Raw genomic sequence first — 22,229 nt, forward strand, 5'->3', positions numbered from 1 at the left:
CTTCTGAACAGCCAACTGGTGCCACTGGTAGTGTTTTTATTTATACTTCGAAGTGGTGTTTGTTTTTTTTTTAATCTTGCCCTGCATGAGCTGCAGTGACATGTGGCTTTATTTCTTCTATTGCGGATATATTAAAGCCTCCTTCTGCTTTTAATTTACTAAATTTAATTTTTTACCTAATTATGCATGGTTCAATTTTTTGTTGTTTCTTCAGAATAAGTTTATCAATTAAAATTCTTTTTGATTTCTTTGGATATATATATGTTACTTTTCTTGTTTTCTTACATAAAGTTGTTGCTGTTTTTTAATTTTTTTTTTATTAAGAATAGTATTATCTCCATGTCAAATTTCAATAGCCAATCAATTTTTTAAAAAAAACCTGTGCCTTTATTCTCTTCTTTTAATTTTACAGTTTATATCTTCTTTATTTCATTAATTTGGTCAGTCTATTCTGAATAAATGTTTCATTTAGTCGGTCTATTCTGAATAAATGTTTTATTTAGTTTAAATTCGGGTAAAAAAATGGCAACATTATTATAATGCTGTTATCATTATTATTTCCCTTTTAATTTTTTTTAGTTTTGTTAAAATAGTTCCTTAAAAATAATCAAGTAATCTAACTATGCGGTGATATATTGATTCGTAAACTTCAGTAATCTTATCCAAATTATGAAAAATTTATATTACCGTATAAATGTTACAAACGCCATTTACAAGGCTGTTATCACGATATAATAACTTCATTGCATATTATTTTATAAATAAGGTAATAATCGTCTAATAATTAGATTTTATGAAAAAAAAATAGTTTAAATTTTTGTCCATAGAAAACATGAAGTGGTGTTATCCACTAGATTTTTCGATAAATAATAAATCGCACAAGCAATCGTTGGCATATCCTATATGTAAAGTAGAAGTCAAAATCTAGACGATGGTGAATATCAAGCGTGGAATGTGAGAGACTGATACACGAATTACTTGTGAGAGTGAGAGGATGCATTAAATTTAAATAATTCAAAATCGATTTTTACATATTCGATTTTTCTCGATTAAACATCGAGTTGTGTAATGTAGTTTGCATATTTGCAAAAGCCAAACATATTGAAATGTTATAGAATTTTCATAGAACTTCACTAGTGTTGTATATTTCATTAAATACACCTTTTTATCTGGTAATTTTAAAGACCTACTGAGCCTCCATTTTGGAATGAAGAACCATATTTTTTCTTTTTTCCTCCCTGAGGATCGTGACCCTATTTGGTGCACTATGTTATGCTACATGTGCCTGTCTTCGGCAATGTGCGGTGTTTAGAGGCCATTTTTCACCTCTTGTGATTAGTTCCGACACATTATCTAGGTTACCAAATGACTATGGTATGTCCAAAAGTTATGACCCACGTTTTGGTCTTTCTCTGATTACCCGTTGTTTACACGTGTTCCAATATATCTGGGTATTCGAAGAACATTTGCTACAGTACCCGGAAATAAATATTGTACATCGACTTTTGGAAAGAGACAATCGACTAATTTCGGCTTCGTAGAGTGTTATCTCTGTCGCAGAAATACAAATTTTGTCTTTTGCAAAAAAAAAAATAAAATTTAGCTTTCCTTATCAGTTTACTGTTTACTAAATGCGCCAGTTCCTTTTAATTTTTAAATTTACATGTATATTAACTGTCTATTCCTTTTTTGAATGTTTTTGACATCTTTTTTTTTTAATTTAAAATATAATTGCCTATACGTAATGTTGCAACTTAAATGTCAAATATGGATTACATTCTCGATTTTATTAATTAACTATAAATTATGCTGCCAATTTTACAAAATGTCCATTATTATTTGACATTTATTATTGAATTTTATACACGTGATTATACATTCTATAGATATTAATGTGAGTTTAATTGTGCCAAGTTTCAGTACAAGTTTTGTGTAATTGGGTTACCAGGCGCAGGCATTTGTCGCCTGCCAGTATTACTAGTCGATGGAATATTTTTTTTAACCTATAATGATGCATCAATTTTAAATAGAGTTTTAGTATTTAAAAAGTCTGTAACAAAATTAAATTGTTACTGGCAAACAGTATCTACGGGAATGGAATTTTGTGCCGGTATTTAAAAAAAAAAAAAAAGTTTGGCTCAAATTTTGATCAATTTTGTTACACTCCGCGACAATAGTATAACCCACCCCTCGAATTTTTTTATATTTACTGTAAAACTAAATACAAGTAAATAAATTCCTAACGCGCCAGCATTGTTTTCTTGATTCTAGTACTATGGTATATATATAGTTACATTTCGATCCTGCTTTGTTACGCGGCGGCGAAGTTATTGGTTTGATAGCGCGACAAAAGTATAACCCATTCGTCTCATTGGCTCAAGCAGCTCGGTGCACTGGACATGTCAATTCATGTTTATACTTGTTTCGTGTAACTCGTAAGTTCTTACGTATAAATAAATTGTTTAAGTTAATATTTGTCTATTTTTTATTTAAAATGCCACGGGGAAAACACTTAAACGAAACTGATATTAATATAATTAAAAAATTGCATTCTGAAAATTATTCTAAGGTCAAAATCGCGAGAATCATCAACGGAAGTCATCGTGTTGTGCGAAATTTTTTAAAAGATCCCGACAACTATGGTAGGAAAAAACGGACAGGTTGACCGAGAGCAACTACACCACGAGAAAGAAGGTCAATTCTAAGAGTTGCGTCAAATTCTACGCTTACCGCAAGACAAATCGCAGCGGAGGCTGGTGTTGGTACTAATTTAAGAAACGTTCAACGCATTATACGTGAGTGTGAGCATTTAAAACGTGAGAAATTACCAAAAAAACTACCGTTGTCTGCTAAACATAAACTAGTTAGATTACAATTTGCAAAAGATCACGTTCAATGGAAAAAAAAGTGGCGAAAAGTTATTTTTTTTGATGAAAAGAAGTTTAATTTGGATGGACCTGATGGTTTTAATTACTATTTTAACGACTTAAGAAAAGATAATTTTATATTGAGCCGTCGGCAAGCCGGAGGTGGTAGTGTAATGGTATGGTCTGGCATTGGATACTCAGGTAAAAAGTTCTGTTCTGGAAAAATAACTAGTAAACGATATATAGAAGTAATAAACGAGCAAATTAACTCTCACGCAGTGCGAATTGCTGGTCCTAATTTTATTTTTCAACAAGATAATGCCAGTATCCATCGAGCAAAGGTAGTTAGAGACTACTTTAGTGAAAAAAATATTCAAGTTCTTGAATGGCCAGGATATTCTCCTGACTTGAACATAATTGAAAATTGTTGGGGAAATTTATCACGAGCTGTCTATCGTGGATCAAGACAATTTACTTCTGTTGAAGAGTTAAAAAAGGTCATAGTTGACGAGTGGCAAAATATAAATCAAGACGTAATTAAAAAGCTATATGACAGTTTACTGGACCGAATGATTGAGGTGATAAGTAAAAGTGGTGGATCTACTAAATATTAGATTACATGAATGGTTATTGTTTGATATATTTTTCTCGAATTTTTATTTAAATTTCATTACCTGGGTTATACTTTTGTCGCACTGCAAAACCCAATAGCATTTGTATTTGGTTAATTATGCATTTAATAAATAATGTATTGATAGTATAATAAACTTACTAACACCCAAATTTTGTGTAATAGTAATATATTAATATAACTACAATTCTTTATCAGATATGAAAAAATTAGGGGGGGGTGGGTTATACTTTTGTCGCGGAGTGTAGCTACAAGATAATTTATTTAGTGTGTGATAATATAATTATATCTGTATGTTGTGGGAATTTCGAGTTGTATTAATATTTTATTTATCGAACAAATTAATATAATTTACAAAAACTCAATTCTTTAACATAATGTCAATTTTACTTAAACAAATAATGTTATTAATAAAATAATTTGCTTTACCATGGATGATGTAAAAGATATTTTTAATTTTTATTGTTGGAAACACTCCATGTCAACTATGTGATCGTGCTGACATACATATATATATATTTGTAATGTACACCCAACTCTCTTTTTACACGATTTTGAAATAACGCGGTTTGCCAATAAGATAAATATAAACAAAATAAAACAATCCTTCGATCAGTTTGTGCTCATACATGTGTTAATTTTGTGTATTTTATAACAAAAGAAAAACAACTGGCCGAAAATAATAAATGAAATTCTTTATTTGAATCAAACCTGACAGTTGTGTTAGATTTATCTGACGTAGCAGATGCTTGATGACATTGATTTTTTTTATTACTAATTTCAATTTTTATATATTGTAAATAATTTCAAGTAATTTAAATTTTTATGTAATAAAAATAGATTGTTTTTTTTAAAAGTACTTATGTAATATGAATTTTATTTTTACATATTTTGCGAGTTTTTTTTTAAAGATTTGTTTTTTTAAATTTACCATATGTCTAAGTATTTCTTTTTGTTTTTCTTTTGAACGTATGTACCGTGTAAAAAAGAGTTGGGTGTATGTAAAGCTTATCAGGTATATGTTCTTTCAAACACGAGTATATACTGAGTAATATGTTTATATGTACATGTTCTACATATGATGCTAAAGGAAAGCGAACATATCTTTAAATGACTGCCTCTTGCATAATCCTTATTTAATATTAAAAATAAGATAACTGCCTTATATTTAACGCAATTATTCCTAACTATTAGTTATAATTTAACTGGATTCCACGACGAGGTTACAGCCTTCACGTTCATTTATTACCGTTGAAGTTTCTTATTGTTAAATAGCCAATGTACATGTTTAAGTAACGAATTCGATTTAACTTAATTTTAATTATTTGAATCGATCTTCACCAGTGTAAATTATGTTGAATGTAATGCAATTAATTAGTGATTACGCTTTTTTACATATTAGAGATACGTATTCGATAATTATTGTTTAGAACTATGATGGGAGAATAAATTTAAATTATTCGAATTGTGTTTCTTTAATGCCCTATTACTAAGATTTTACAACAGGAACACATGAACGGTACAAAGGTTGTGGGTTCCTTTTAATACTTTTGTTACCAGCGCCGGAGTTAACATCCACTTTGTAATGTGGGCTTATGTGTAGATTCCTGTTTTAAGATTTATCGCAGCCAAATAAATTACTAAGAATTATCCTAACTTTTATTTTTAATTAATATACCAGTAAAATCTTTAAATATGTAACACAAATGAGAAAATTCGAACATCAGCTTACCGCCATGCAATGTGCACACTTCGCGGCGCACATGCATGGTTCAGTAGCTTTACTTCGGCGAAACGGACTGCGGTAAGTAAAGGGTTAAGGATATAGTCTGTGTGTACAACAGACATTTATATACATTTTTTCGCTGTGAAAATCGACGGTTGATTCGCCGATCGTAAATTTATTTTATCTGTGGTTAATGTGTTCCATTGTCAAAGTTTGTTGACATAAATCTTTGTCTTTTTTGAGTTTTTTATATACGTACAGATAATTTTTTTTGTATATATGCTACCGCCTCACCAGTTACGGGAAATCGTGCGGCTTCTTACCACAATCATCAGGGGTGTACCAACCTGTGTAATATCAGACCAGGCCTTCTACCCACTACCCTTTATATAGAATATAGAAATATATTTTTGATCTGTTAAGTTCGCTATTCTTTTTAGCATACCACACACAGAAGGAACCGGTACACTGATGTTTTTAGCGCAGGAAAGTCCTAACTTTGCGGCACTTGATTGTTGTCTTGAACAGCTGTCCTGCCATATAAAATCCTATACGTTTTCAAGGCACCGTGGACAACAGAGTTTATGCTACTGCATTACTGTTATGCCCGTATCCAATACCGCTTCTGATCCAACCTCTCCCTTATCCATCCATTGTCAACATGGCAGTTCAGTTCCAATTTATATCCGGGATACACGCTACTTAGATCATGTGGACAGACTGACAGATTTTCAATTATTTATGAATTATAACAGTACTATATAAAAAGCAACATATCCCAGAGACAAAGTTTAATATTCACTAATCAAAATTTTACTGAGGATTACACTGGTATATATTAAAATTAGTTGTAAGTGAAGTCTTTCCGATTTCTCTTCGTCCAAAAAAAACTTTTGTTAAAAAATAATAGTGAGTCTATTAAATCTTTCGATGATAAATTTCAAAGCATTACTACTATTACAAATAGAAATCAAAAAAGGTTAACTTCCTCTAGTAACCGATTTTATTAACCCTTCTTCGAAAGCAAAATAATATACACATATTTAAGTGTGCAGGGTAAAATAAAGAAAGGATATATAACAAAAATAACTTTATTACAAAATTTCTACACCAAGTTAACATCCATTTCTTCGGCTTACCATAACAAAACGCCATACAACAACTTCTCACTTTCAAATATCAAATTATCTATTACATTTGATGGGACATTATACACACACAGCATAAAAAATGTTTTTTTTTTACAAGAACTATGCAATTTTGGTTTCATTAACTGCGAGTTATTTTAATATAATTGTAAGTTAAATGCCCAAATATTTATAAATTTTTAAATATACTAGCGTGTTAATAATCTAACCGATAGAAAAAATTTATAAAATATTAGCAAACTATATGAGTATATATACAAATCGGAATTTAAATTTTCACGCCATTTTTATCGTTATTGTGTCAAAAACACATTCAATCTATTAAAAGAAACAATAACATTAATTTAAAATACATGAACACACAATGCTACTGTCTTAATTCATAATAATCTTTTTTTTTTATATTAACAAACAATTTATTGAAAGACACAACAGACATTATAACCATAATTGTTTTTCGATATAAATTGTAAAATTTATTACTTATATACAAATTAAAAATGGAGAATACGCGGCACAAGGTGAAGATTCTCGAATGTTCGCGATCGATGCCGGAGTACTGAAAGGGACTACGAGAGTGTCACTGCGGTGTTGGTGGCTGTTTCATTTGCTTCTGTTGCTCCAAGAGCCTCTCGAGTGGAGAGGGTCCCGGCCCGGACCACAGCGACTTTAATAACAAATACATTCCTATCGTTAGATATTATTTTTTAACATGGATCTCATTAGCAAGTTTAGTCACTCAACGAACAATGGTTTTCGAGCCAGTTTGTTATGGACACCTAGGGTTTTCTCTACGAGATCAATTCAGGATAGACAAGTTGAAGAGACAGTGGGCAAGCTACATAGCGCGTAGAACTGATGGACGCAGGTGCTCTCAAGGTTCTGAAGTGACGACTACGGGCTCATAAGTTTGTCTTAGGACTTCCCACCAAGAAGTTGGAGAGACAACCTTGTCAAGATGGACCCTGGAGGCCTCTACCAAATTATTATAAATCTATGAGGTAGGTACCCCTATGTCCAGCAGTGGATTTGCCTATGGTTAAAATGATAATGGTACACCATTACCTATTTTCTAAAGACTTTTAAGAGTACAATCAATTTGGAAAAACCTATTGTGGGCTTCTTTTGGACGCGTTTGAAAGCAATCTTAAAGTGTTACCATTTTCTATTAAATTACGGATTATTAGATTTTTGATTGTATCCAGTGTCTTATAGAAAATTAAAATAAATTGCAAATACTTGAGAAAATATTTAAGAAAGTTCGGACAAACCTGATGCGGCTGGCGCTGGGTCCAGGCTGCGGGCTCTGTGGCGGCGCTGAACAGCGAGTACGTGTTGCCAGCTCCGGCCGAAGTGCCCTCACAGCCCTGTCAAAGTAAACTTTAAATATTGTAAACAATTCATTATTTTATCTTCATTACTTTCAATTTTCGATAATATGCTTCATGTTAAAAACATTGGACGCGTGTTAAAACTCACCCCAATTTGATCCAACGGACTAGCGACGCCTGCATCCTGATTCACAGCGTTGAAGTTCATATTCCTCTGTTGCATGTCCATGACGCTCGCCGCGAAGTTCACCGCTTCGTCCATCTCCTTACCCTGGTAGGGTTTCTCCGTCTTCACCTGCATGGGCTGGAAGCCGAGCTTGCTGCTGAACTGGGGGTACATGGACGTGTCGTAGCCCACACTCGGCGCGTACGACCCGAAGTTATTCAAAGAAGCGCTGAAGCTGGGGGATGTGACCAAGTTCTGCAGCGTTGGAATCTGAGGCTGGCCTATAGTGGGCTGCCAGTTTGGGCCAACACTATCGAGCTTTTGCCCTTGGTTCTGGTTGTAAGAGTGATTTAGATACGGATTTGGAGTATTTGAAGAGATGTGGGGAGAGAAGTAATTGGGTTGGATGTTTATGGGGGTAGAAAAGTTGGTATTGAAAAGAGGTGTGTTCTCGGGCTTCCACCAGGTCATCGGTTGTTGGTAATCAGGCTGCTGGTTAGACCAGTTCCGCAGCGGCTGTTGTTCGAAGGCGTTGCTCTTGAAGGAGTCGTCCCTGAACTTGTTCTCGCCGGGCTGGTTGTCCTGCGCATTCTGCCAGTAGCGGTATTGGTTCGCGAATCGCGGCGGAAGGTCGTTGAGGAAATTTTTCTTGTCGCCGGACATTTGGTAACCGTGGTTGGTGAACTTGTGCCCCTCCTGGAAAAGCTCGGGGCGTGAGGTCTGCTTCTGCAGCGCGGCCGTACGAACGTCTATTTCCTTGGGATTGACGACGGGCAACCGGATGCCCTGCCCGAAGCCCGGCGCGGCTTGATAGTTGGGGTTATAGCTGATGCCGGTGTTCTGTATGCCGTAGTTCTTCTGGAAGCCCATGCGTGGCTCATTGAACTGCTGAGGCGGCATCGGCCACGTCTGCGGCGTGTGCTCCTGCCACTTGGGTTGGAAGTTTTGTTGGGCGGTTTGGTTCACGGCTGCGACGGGTTTAGTGTCTTTCCTCTCATCTTTATCAGCCTTCTTAGGAGGTTCGGGATCGGTGTTCACTAGATGAGGGTAACCAGCTGACTTGTCTTTAAGGGAGAGAATACCTCCGGTTTTTCTGCCGATGGGCAAGTTCGTCAAAGATTTTATAGCTTTAGGCTGGAGGACTTTGGGCTTGTCAGCTTCTTTGGCGCTGGATTCGCTGGCGTCTGTTACAGAATCGGGCGTCGGAGGAGGCGACGCAAACTTTACCTGAAATATTATTTTTTTTATTAAAACAAAATTATTAATTTTTTGGATGTTATATTATACGTTAAGAATGTTTTTTTTTTCAACACTGCATTGGTGTTAAGTAATAATGTAAAAAATAACAGGAGCCAAAAACCATTTCATCACCAGATGCTATAGACATGATTGTAAAAAGTTACAAGTATCGAAATAATGGCACTTGATTACTTATACTATGATATGGTGTATATTAATGTTCAACCGCTAATGCACAGAATGATTCTTCTATTTTCTACCATCACGATTATCTACGGGGGGGGGGGGTGATTCACTCTAGTACCATATACTTGGTCACACCCAGACATGTTAAAACATATTTCAATTAATATATCACGTGTTGAGGAGATTTAAAAAAAAGCTAGGTCATTGACTCAAATAATGGGTCGTAGGTAATAAGTGGCAATGGGCGGGGCATGGCCCTTGGCAACCGATAGTCGTTGATGCCAAAAGGTTCTCGAGGATAGGCTTCCCACTAAGTGGACCGACTAGATAGTTAAGGTTGCTTGAAGCCACTGGTTGCTGGCAGCGCAAGATGTAATGGCAGACGTAATGCCTTGCAGTGGGCGTCTATCAGCTGATAAAATGTGTTCATGGTGTGTATCTAACCTGCTTGTTGGTTTCTTCTTGTTTGCGCATGATGGCGGCCATTGCGATGTTGACGCGCGGCTTGCGAGCCTCTTTCTTGTCCTCTCCTTTACCGTCCTCCTCGACTCCCTGGTGGACCACAAAATTAATATTTCATTCTTTAGTATAATTAGTTTAACTTATTCAATGACCATATAATATATAAGAACAACTAAAAGTGACTTAAAAGGACTTAAAGGGAACTTATAACATCCACCAAAGCGAACTCGAACTTCTTTTAAAAGCATAATATTACTTTATTTTGCTATTGTATATGATCTACACATAGAAAACTTTGTAGGAAGAATGCACCCAGCAGCTTCCAAGAAGTCATGAAGTCATGAGGACTTCAACAAGGTCATGATTTTTTTTGTAAACTTTTCTCATCTCTTTCTCTGATGGAGCGGTCAGTTTTAGGAGTTAGAAAGGCAGTGTAACCTGGTCGTCTTGCGTGGTGGCGAGGGCACGCTCCTCCCGCGCGCGCTCCAGCGACCCCTGCGGCTTCAGGATGCCCACACGCTTCTCCCGAACTGTCAACGCCAGTAACATTATTTATTCACTGATATTAGACAATACATATATATTTCATACAAAATCATTGGCATAAACTTGCAATATATATAACAACGTAATATATTGCAAGCAAAGACTTTTTTAAGATATTAATTACTACGTATTAAAGTTAATTATTATTTAATATGATGCATTCCAATAAAAAATATATATTATATCATATTTCAGACTAATCACTTTATAAGGGTGATAAGAAATAGATATATGCTTTAAAAATTTTTGCTGCTTTTACACATATCGCTAATCACCCTGTATATATTAGATAACAAATTTACCTTTATAGGTTGAATAAAAAAAAAATTTTTAGTTAATGATGTAAATCTAATCAGCTTAATATACAAACTGTCTAAAGCACTGTCATCTGACATCAGATATAGGCATTACCTAGACAATGTTTTACAAAATAGGACTTCTATACAATTTACCTTTTTCCCTGAAGTCGGCTTCGGAGATGATCACGGGTGGGGGCGGAGGCGCCGGTTCATCTTCGCTGTCGTCGAGCGTGTCCGAAGCCCGAGATTCCTCGGCCTCCCGCTCCACCATAGACAACTCAGCGAGCGCACGCGTCAGCTGTTCACCGCCTCCCGAACACGCCGCGAATGTCAGCCCGCCATCTTCTTCGCTGCGCATATTTTATAAAGTCATTTTTTTTGTGGTCACTTTTACATCTTAACTTAAAAATTCAACGCGCTGTAATAGGACTTTTTTTGAAAGTTTTTTTTAATGAATCTATTTATACTATATTAATTTGGAGATATTTCTAGGAAGTATTATTAATTATTATATGAAACCTAGAAAAACATAAACCAACTTAAATAGAGCTAGTACGTTAATTAAAAAACACTTAACACTATTATATTCTAGTTTCCTCTTGTCTATTCACTTACGTGGTGCATGTGAACAGGTCAGGGTGCTGTTCGGCGAGCCGCTTGCCGAGCTGGACGAGCCGGTGAGCTCGCACTCGGTCTTCCAACCCTGGCTCGCTGCTGAAGCACGAAGCCGCCACGCTCGAAGGACTCCCACTGTCGTACACACTTACTTATTAACAACAGGCAGATTATGAAGTAAGCACCATAAATCTTCCAACATTGAACAGTGCAGACAAAGTTCTAGATTTTAAAAAAACTTACAAGATTCCAATCACCCTGAATAATGTGATCAAACTATAATATGTTATAGTAATTCAAATCTTTTTGATTGCTAGAGACAAATAACTTCTGGCTATACAAAGTCTGTGGGGACAGATAGTAAACGATAATTAATCTTAATAAAGAGTATAGTTATATTTTATTTTTGAAACGATTGATTTTTTTAATAGTTCATCGTCTTAGCCCATAGACACTCACTGCAAGACATAGGCCTTCCCCAAAGATATCTATCAACACAAAATATGGCATGATGCTTGTGGTAGGAGACATGTTTTCAAAGAGAAAGAGAATAGTGGAAAGTATGGGAGTCCTGTCTTAGTGTCAACTGAATAGTCAATTTAGTAAAGGCTTTTACTTTGTTGTTTTATTTATGAATAGGCTATTTTATAATATAGATGTTTGTATAAACATGCTAGCTGTAAATAATAGATTGTCAAATATCTCCCTTCCGCTTTTTTGCTCTTTATTCAATGCTTTATAAAAAGTGTTACAGTGATCGGAATTAGTTCAAATATGCGCCGTTTTGTTCGATAATCTATTTCCATCTAGACGGCAACTTCATAATACCTCCTTCGTAGAAGCCCCCCTCCTTATTTGCGAAGAACTCGGACAGCCACTTTTCACAAACCTCTTTTGAGTTCAACTTTACACCACCAAAGGCGTTCGCCATGGACAGGAACAGGTGGTAATCGCTATATGGTGGATGTGATAAAACCTTCCATCCGAGCTCCCGTAGCTTCTGACGAGTCATCAACGAAGTGTGTGGTCTGGCGTTGTCCTGGTGGAACACTACACCCTTCCTGTTGGCCAATTCTGGACGCTTCTGGTCGATCGCCTGCTTCAAGCGGTCCAGTTGTTCGCAGTAGATGGTAGAATTAAGCGTCTGGCTATATGGGAGCAGCTCATAGTGGATGATTCCCTTCCAATCCCACCAAACACACAGCAAAACCTTCCTGGCCGTCAATCCCGGCTTGGCCACTGTTTGGGACGATTCACCGGCCTTCGACCACGACCGTTTTCGCTTGATATTGTCGTATGTGATCCATTTTTCGTCGCCAGTCACCATCCGCTTCAAGAATGGGTCGAGTTCGTTCCGTTTCAGCAGCATATCGCAGGCGTTGATTCGGTCCAGAAGGTTTTTTTGCGTCAAATCATGCGGCACCCAAACATAACATCAAGCTTTTTTTGTATCCAGCCTTCTGCAGATGGTTTAAAATGGTTTGGTGACTAACTCCCATCTCCTGGGCGATGTCACGAGATGCCACATGCCGGTCTAACTCGATGTAGTCCATGATTTGATCGGTATTTGTCGTCACAGGTTTTCCGCCGGCTGGCTTATCCATGGTGTCGTTTTCGCCGGCTCTGAATCGTCGAAACCATTCCTCCGCGGTTCGAAGTGATAGAGTACCATCCCCCAAAACACCATTAATCTCACGGAACGTTTCTCTAGCGGATTTGTCTTTAACGAAGGAAAACTTTAAAATAGCGCGAATTTCGGCGTTAGTGAACTCCATGTTTACACGTCTATAACTGTTGAACGCAATATCCAAACTAATCATGCATAGCGTCGTTTTGTAGGTTATGTCAAGACCTTTCAAATTATGTATAGTATTGCCAGATACGAACTCTGTAGCGCTTTGTACATAGCCGCGAAATTCAAAAGACAAAAAGGCGGAAGGGAGATATTTGGCAACCTTTTATATATAAATAAAAATACTTACCCTGTATCTCCATCCTGTCCTGCTTCCAGTTCCGGCAACCTGCCACCATATGTATCCCACGTGGTATGATATGAGAACTTCAGACCCTTGAACGCTTCTTCCAGCGGCAGGAAGCCGTGGAGCTCCTCATCCTCAGGTAAAGGTACTGTGTCATCTGCAAAACGAAATTATTACTATCACGTGTCCAGTGACAGCTAAAGCACTTATGTTATTCGCTCAGTCCCCCGTATTTTCGCTTCAGCAAAATACGAACTTAACTGCATATAAATACGGTGGAGTTTTCAATGTACCATCTCTAGTGAACTTATATAAGTTGAAGCTTGGAGTATTCAAGTTAGGTTCCTGGAAACTTGAATGTAGAGGTAGAAATAGTTGCACTCTGGAAACCAAAGAAAGTACTGCCCACTTACAGAGGTCTGCGGTGAGGTGTGCGGCGCGCGGGGTGAGTGCAGCGAGTACATGCGCGAGCGCAGGCCACAATTGGGGGCGTGCACGCCACGCAGCCGTCTCCAGCGCCTGGGGTCGAGACGACATCCAGTGCAACCACACTTTCACTGTAGAAAATTTATTATTTTTTATTTTTTAAAAAATTGAAATTATCAATCCCAGTTTAAGTGTAACAAATACATCACACATTATATGAAGATTGTTCTCAAAGGAACGTGTAATGTATTTGACGAGTAAAGATTCGAATTTTACTTTTAAATGGAGAAAGTTATAATCTAAGGAAACATATATACCTCACCATCATTTCACCCAGGGTTTAAAAATAAAATATCCCGAGATGAATGTGGTCATTTGAATGTAGTGAACTAATTCAAAACATGATTACATTTCAATAGTATTTCACTTACCATCATAACATGTATAAGATATATGACTTCTTCGAAAATTTTATTTCACGTCATTCAATGTAAACTCCGATGTCACATGATTAAAAATCTGTTAATAATTGTAAATAAATAAACAAAAATAAGAAAGCAAATTAAAAGGACTTCTTTTCTTATACACATCTCGTTTTCAAAATTTACCTGGTTCTGATGGACTTCAAAAAAATACATTTCTACCATACCCCAAACTCAACAAAACGACATGTAGCACTAAATATAGAATAACAGGTCATTGAACTTCTTAAACTATTATCTGCATATATTGATAGGTGAAATCAAACCAACATTTTGATTATTAACTATCTATAGCAGATAAACTTTTGTGGACGTCACCTCAACATTGAGTCAACTCAGTCGAGTCTCCCCTGCACCCCTGTGGGTCTAACTGGACCACTATGGGACCTAGAGGACAATTTCATTCATGTCATATGAACAAATATTAGTGCTCTTGTTCAGGGTTCCTTGGACCAACTTAAGCAACTGTTGTCACTCACGAGCTGGTAAGGCCTTCTTGGGCGGTTCTGACGCGGTGTATGAAGGCAGGAGTAACGACAACACGGTGCTTGCAGCCAGTGCTGCCGCCAGCCGCGCAGCCGTCGCCTCATCAGCACTCAGGGCATTTTCAGCACACTCCTCACTCGAAGACTGCACCAGCCAGATCAGCACACACGACATCTGGACATTGAATTAATATTAGCACTAGTAATTAAGAAAAAGTCATACCTTTCTCTAGGCTTTATAAAAAAAATATTTTTATTAGCAACTGTGTATGGTATCACAATACCTTCTCATTTAATATCTTCAATTTTTCTTATAGTGAATTTAAGAATTTCGTATAAAAAATCTACTGTATGTAAAAATACTGTTACAGCCAGATTAAAAATGACCACAAAAAAATTCGTCCTAGCTTGTTGTGGGCACTGTAGATCAGAAAGCGTTTGGAACCCTTGTAGGTTTAATTGAAGTCTTACAGGGGAAATTAAATCCGTATCTAATGGAATGGTCACTTTGAACGATCCTATGTGGACATTTATATCAACATATTAGTGTTATTTTAACATCTTGGTTATCTAAAGTTTGACAGGAAAAATTAAGTGACTGAATTAAAATATAAAAACTCCGGCAATTATTTTATTAAAGCAAACCATTAGTTATACTGACAGATTATTTGGCAAGTTAAAAAACAAAGCCATATTAAGTATAATTATTTTCTACAATTAAATCTTTAACACAATTACACCATCTAATTTCCAGTTATTAGTAAATAAAAGAACATGTCAATAGATGGCGCTATCGTTATAAAAAACACGTATATAACATTTACCACAGATAAAATATAGGTATATTTTATTTTACTTTATCGGGGCATTACTTCTCGAAAATAAAAACTAGTAATTTTTTTTAAGAATTTTTTATCATTTGGTAAAATTATGAAATTGCACGTCTCACTACAAGCAGGACGCGTTAATTACGTATATAAAAAATATTTCAAAAAATGAATAAGCAAGGAATATATTACCATCGGTGTATTGTATATATGTATTGTATTCTATATGTTACACCAAATAGTATTGTGTAAAGATTACTTAGGTCCGTCTTGAGATAACAGCTAATGTTTGGCTTAGGATCTCATTTTTTTTCAGTTTTATACTGCCATCTACCTGGACATAGAGCAGTATATGTATTGTTTTATCTGGTCACGCTACAATAACTGTCACATTCCAATTTTAAATTTAATTTTATCTACACAGCATAGTGTAATGAATTTGGAATTTCAACATGTCTGTCATGAGCATTAACGACCTGTTTTTGTATAAGTTTCTATAGTTCAGGACGCTATATTTGTATAACTTTGTCTGTTTATCATTAGATGTTCGTTAACCTTTATAACAAGAGCAGTAAACTTTTTTTTTAAATGGTCCCCGCTATTGGGGACCGCTCGTTCTACTATCTCGTGTGGGACATGGACTATTTCTAATAATTTATTCATATAATTTATTCATGTATCGTATTATCTGTCGTACTGTTTCTTTCGTTCTACAATTTTCCGTCTTTCTCTTTCATTCCATTAGCCATACATCCATTCTCAACCACTACATTCTAGGTTTCCTTACTATTTTATTTTGCAACATTACAATTATTGTTCATACATTTAACACATATTTTCTTTAAGCAGTAAACTTAGGCCCATAACGGGATGCCATCTGACGTGTTTCAACTGTGACCTCTAGTCAGTGGCGTAGCTAGGGGGTTGCGAGCGGGGCGGCCGCACCAGGCACCACAAGCAGGGGGGGCACCAAAGTTGAAAATAATTTTTTTGAATTTTTTTTTTGAATGATGAATAATGAAATGTTAAAAGAAAAATGAAAACCATAATTTAAAATAAATAACATTAAAAGAATATCGAATTTTACGAAATTTGTGCTAAAAAAGTTGTTAAATAATATGAGTCACCAAGCCCCAATCTGCCCCAGGCCCCAAATACCTTAGCTACGCCACTGCCTCTAGTTGTCCTCTTAACAATATACCTTAGAATTGGTGCATACGTGTTTTTGGCATAAGTTCAATCATCAAGCCATTTGTGAAAGCTCTATTAAAGATAGAAAATAATCACTTACCTTAATAAGCGTCATAGGTTCAAAGCTGTTGGTAGCAACGAGTGGTGTCAACGATGTGTTTAGCGTGTTGACTAAGGTACTCGCCGTGTCCAATCTGTAAATAAACTGTCAATTTATAAAAACTGTAAAGATTTAATTAAATACATACAGAATGATATATTAAAGGCGTAAACGCTTCTGTAGCTCATTAGTCAGCAAAAAAAACTTTTACATTTATTTCCAGTCTTGTGTAAAATTATCAAATAATTATGTTAAATTAATTAATTTTCTCTATTGGAATTGGACTGACCAATAACGTGTCATATGAACAATAATAAAGCTTAGTATGGAACAATTCTTATTTTAAAAACACTTTTTATTACTTATTATTATGTATTTCTAAAACTATTCATTTTTGAGTAGGGTTTACTTTAAAGTAAGTAACAGGAAATGAACACTGTATAAGCGAATGCAGCAATCCACGGGAATCATTAGTGGGAATGGAAAGTAATGTGGCTTTTTTAAGTTAAATTCACATGACTATATTTTTAACAAGTTTTTATTTCAAATCAACAATATATTTACCTTCATTATCAACAACCTATTGCCACCGAGTACAAATTTTCAATGTCATAGCGGTAAACATCAATCGGTTCTTCTGTAAAATATGCCGACAGAAACGACATTACTTTCCAGTCTCCTTCATACATCCAGTTATAATAATAAAGTAATAATGCACACATTATAGTAATTATATAACAAACACAACATTAAAACGTAAAAAAAGTCAATTGGTGTAGGTACTTTTGTTTCAATTGAATATTGCTCCTATATGTATTCTTTCCTTTTGTGAGAATGCCATAGTTACTTTCAAAACTATCTCCACATTGCGTTGAAATTAAACAGCGGTGATAATGTGACAGTATCATTATATATTCAAGTATTTACACTTCCATGTTTGAAACTCCAATCAAATTATAGCTAAAGCAGTAGATCGTTTTTAATAAGACCGGTTAAAGGTCGTCCATGGTCCTCCTTCAAATTCTTAATGATAAAGGATAAGGAACAGCGGTCTTTCTGCATGCATCACAGTACACACACTACCACATTCAACTTGCTAAACTGTTTAACTACGTCAGTTGCTTTTGTTCGTCTATAGCTTTCTACATTCCTGATATCTTGTAAAGAAATACCAAGCACTAAAACATGAATAAATATTAATATAGTAAGTACTAACTGTTCAACTGTGTGGATATAGTTGGCGGCTCTGATAAGCTCGGTGATATAAGAATGTGCATCCAATCGCTCAGTCTTCGCAACAGCTGTACTTGAAACTGGGTTAGTGAGTCCAGGTAACACAGGCATGGGTGGAGCCTCTTTCACTTCACGGCTAAATCGAAAGAAAAATTATATAAAAAACATGACATTTTTAAATAACAATGATATTTAATACATATGATAACATACATTAAAGGAAGAAAGTTGTTAACACTACAAGCAATGCCCACTTATGAATAAGGACATAGTTGTAAAATGATATGAGACATTACTGACTCCTCGCAATATTTCTAGAATCATAAGGCTTGGATACTTGGGAGTCGGTATGTGTATTCCTTTGGTTAAGAACATATTTTACTCAATTCTACCAGCATGTTGCAGGAAAAGGCGGCCATTATGTTCGTGAAGCTGGCAAAGGACAGCTAGTAGAATAATTTATATTGTTGTATTAAATTACAGCAAATGATATGGAACATACCTGGCCGCAGCAAGAGTTCTTGCCAAATTAGTTGGTGCAGGGGGAAAGGGCGCGCGAACTAGCAACGACCGGACGTGCCAGTAGAGTGCAGCCAAGCGGCGACCGCGGCGCCAGGCCACCAACGCTAGCTGGTTGTACGGCTGTCCAGAGTGCGGTGAAACTGCCAGCGCATGACGGTAGAAGGTGTGAGCGACACGAAGCTGTTGTCGATATCGTGCCAGGTCTCCCAAGTGGACCAGGCAGTGTTGACTAGCATACCGCGCAGCAGCCGGCGCTGCCGTCGCCCCAGGACCCCACGCCTCCACAGAGCCCAGCAATGACGCACGACGCCTGCCAAGCAAAGATTTTATTTATTCCAAAAATAAATAGGAATCCTGAGACACCAGTCGAAACATCAAGACAAACCAACGCATGTCAACAACTGATTAATATATGCTATGCCAGGCACAAACTCCAGACAACCGGCTAAAATTGAGAAACACAATACTGCTTAGTCCAGCACATAATTCAAGCCTATATATAACTGTTCTTGTTTTCGAATTTGGCTCACAAAACAAACTGTATTGTATAAATTTTAAGGCCTAAATAATGTCTAAATAAATATCATCTTTCATTGAAGTTCCCTAAAAGAAAATGAACTGATACTTTTCATTGTTTTTCGAATAAACAAGAAAAAATATCTAAAATCTCTCGAATTAACATCAGCTACAAATTAAGGCCTACTTCATAAAAAGGTTTAATTTTAATAATGAACTAAGAGAATGATGCATCCTATTCTAAATTTCATTGTTGAATCGCCATTGCTAAATTTGTCTACAATTGCCCTAATATGTATGTAACATATATAATCATTACTGTGTTCTTGAACATTCATCAGGTATTGCAAATGTTGAACTTATGTCACATGAGACCTTATAGTCATAATGAGCAAATATACAAGTGAAGCAAAAAGCTGCTTTAATATTTCTACACCTATTTCTAAACATTCTGTATAAAATGATTACTTTGAAATGTTATATTATGTTTCTTATAGAATACAACAGGCAAATATGTTTTGGTGGTACAGTCTGCAGGGATGGATAGTAAACAGTAATCAATTTGAATTTATATTAATCCAAATTTTGAAAATATTATTGCATTATTCATTACAACAATTAATTTTTGGTTAGGGTGTACCATACATAAATTGACAGCAAGCTATACTTTTACACCCTTTAAAACTGTGGCACTAATAACCAATAACCTTGTATATTGTCACTATTTCAAAACGGTAATAACAAATACAAATATTAATTTTAACAATATTTTCATTGTGAAAATTACTAACAAATCAGTAACATCTTTTCTGACTCGATTATTCCAGTGGTATTTGATTATTTCAATTGAAAAATTAATGTCACAGGGTGCAAAAAAAAATTCAGTTACTTTTTTGAAATGGAAACACTTAAAAAAATGTAATATTTATTTTTTTCACCTAGTCACTACATGTGGCTATCACCGGATTTCAATATGATGTTAATTAATGGGACACCTGTAAATGAAAATGGACAGTATGATTTTTAATAGCTCATTTCCTGTCAATTACTATGTGGTATATCCCATTCCAAAAATCAATGATTTTAAAAATAATTACAAATGTAATGGTAAAAAGTTACTGTATAGTAAATTTGTATGATGTATTAGAATTGTTATCATTCAAAAAATAAATATATGCAACATATTTCAAAGTAATTACTCTATACAGGTGTTTTTTAAATAGGTTTAAAAGAGTTACAGGGGGTGAATATATAGCTCATTTGTGTATAAACATACTAAAATAGGCAAAAGTATATTGAAGTAATAATTAAATCACATTTCTTTTAATGCCTGAAAGTACCTCCCTTTTAATTGTGTGTAGCCTGATAATCTAAACAAGCTAAGGCTAGGCCCTCTCGGACACTCACAAATTGCAACACAAAATATATACTGTGTTACAACCCAAGGTCTTTAGTTGTGGGCCCTTATACACACTCATGTTACAAAATGCTTGATTGAAGAAACTTTGGACCCTCCCAATCTGAAGAAATAAATTATTTAACAACCAATACTAAGGCTGCCAAAACCTGTTACTTTTGAGAGGTTCATCTCCAACCTTGCAAAGCTGGAAATGTCACCTGGCAAAATGTTTTACTATGGCTATGAAAAAAAATTAGTAAATAATATTGCAAATAATAACCTAAATGGTAAATCTAGCTTGAAAGAAGTGCAAATCTGATGAAGAAGACACAGGTAGAAGCCAGCTGCAGCCTGCAGGACCCATGATAACATAGCCTGACCTTCACTGCGAAGAGGATTCTGAAAATAGAACATTAATATTAAGACCGTATTATGCCGAGGCATTAGTGATAGAGAAACATGGGGGCAATTGGTAGTTTTATTTTGATTATAAATAATTCACTTTAAATAAATTATAATCACTAATTAGAAGAATATTCCAGTTTAAGTTTTTATACTTTCACTACACCATAATGATTGCTTTAAAACTCTTTACAATATAATTTCATCATAGATACTATCCGTATTTTGATAAAAAAATATGCCACCTATAACAATGTTATTGAACCAAATGCAAAAACTTTTAACTAAGAGGAACTAAGATTAACGTTTATTTTAACCAATATATTGGGAGTTGTAAAAGGTAATCAGCACAAAACTACAATGAAAACTGGAACTGTTGCCAAAGACAGTTGAAAAATGAAGTAAATCAAATCAATAGCAAATTCATGCCTGTTTACTTTATGTACTTAAGAAACAAATGTGCACAAAATTTAATCTTTTAAAATTAAAATTTAATTTAATATCAATGAACTTAAGTTGTTATTATAACTCACTTTTCTGTCTTTGGAGATAGATTGCAATGCTTCAATCTGCTGTTTAAAGCCAACATTCCAAAGATCTTGCTCAACTTTCTTGTCTAGTGCGTAATCAAGGTCTAGCATTAATATCTTTTGATAAACCTAAAAAAGAATTATTAACATTTATTATTATGCAATCAATAATAATTGAAAATAATTAGTGATAACCAACATTTTGCAATTGCTGTTGTGTGGTCCACAGGCTGCGATCTTGAAGCATTGAGGTACCACTATTAAATTTTAAAATCTTCGATTTCAATTCATCTGCCTCTCTGAAAAAAATCAGTTTTATTTAGCCAAGTTATTAAACATAAAAAATAAACAGATCACATTCAGAGAAACAACTTTCTAACGTTGTAAAAAAATATTATTTGAAAATTATTGCAAAAATGAGGGTTATAATGATGATGTAAAATTGTTTTTCAAGTTTTCTTCAACGCACCTTAACATCTGTACAGCGGCATTTAAAACCATTTTGATAGAGGCTTAAAGCCTCAATATTTGTCATAGCATTAGGGATAGATTCAAAGTAATAAAACCTAACATTGAAAAGAAAAAATCCTAAAAACAATCGAAATCCATGCACAGGCAAATAAAAGTACATTATTTGTCATTTACGTCTGTTAGACGTTAGCCAAGAAATTGCCATTATAAAAAATATTTTTGCACACATGACACTAATATCTGAACTTTATTACGTTGCGATCTTCCTATAATATTATATTTTAAAAAGCTAACATAATAATTTTTTGTTACATTTTACTTTTCGCTACTTTATTGTTATATGTGCTAACAATATTACCAATATATTGGTACTCCATGTTTATTGCTAATATCCTCTAAGATAACCTTTTAATCACAACTTCGAACTCTAGCACAGCAATACCTGCAATA

General features: G+C 35.1%; 1 protein-coding gene across 1 annotated transcript; it reads right to left on the minus strand.

Annotated features, from left to right (window-relative positions):
• Positions 1–6,565: 6,565 nt before the first annotated feature.
• On the minus strand, positions 6,566–21,910 carry LOC137929368 (nonsense-mediated mRNA decay factor SMG7-like). Its single transcript, XM_068772276.1, has 17 exons — positions 21,778–21,910; positions 21,508–21,607; positions 21,312–21,437; positions 20,657–20,775; positions 18,442–18,771; positions 17,923–18,075; positions 16,707–16,800; positions 14,583–14,763; positions 13,609–13,752; positions 13,199–13,352; positions 11,217–11,351; positions 10,755–10,951; positions 10,195–10,286; positions 9,739–9,846; positions 7,852–9,096; positions 7,644–7,739; positions 6,566–7,039 (listed from the first exon to the last, which is right to left on the minus strand). The coding sequence occupies exons 1-17, from the start codon at positions 21,807–21,809 to the stop codon at positions 6,953–6,955; spliced, it is 3,393 nt and encodes a 1,130-aa protein (XP_068628377.1). The 5' UTR covers positions 21,810–21,910; the 3' UTR covers positions 6,566–6,952.
• Between the last annotated feature and the right edge of the window lie 319 nt (positions 21,911–22,229).

Source organism: Battus philenor, unplaced genomic scaffold, assembly GCF_028537555.1.
Source record: "Battus philenor isolate CCGP_79_NKW_IND1 unplaced genomic scaffold, ilBatPhil1.0.hap1 SCAF_5, whole genome shotgun sequence".
In the NCBI taxonomy this organism is placed as follows: domain Eukaryota; kingdom Metazoa; phylum Arthropoda; class Insecta; order Lepidoptera; family Papilionidae; genus Battus; species Battus philenor.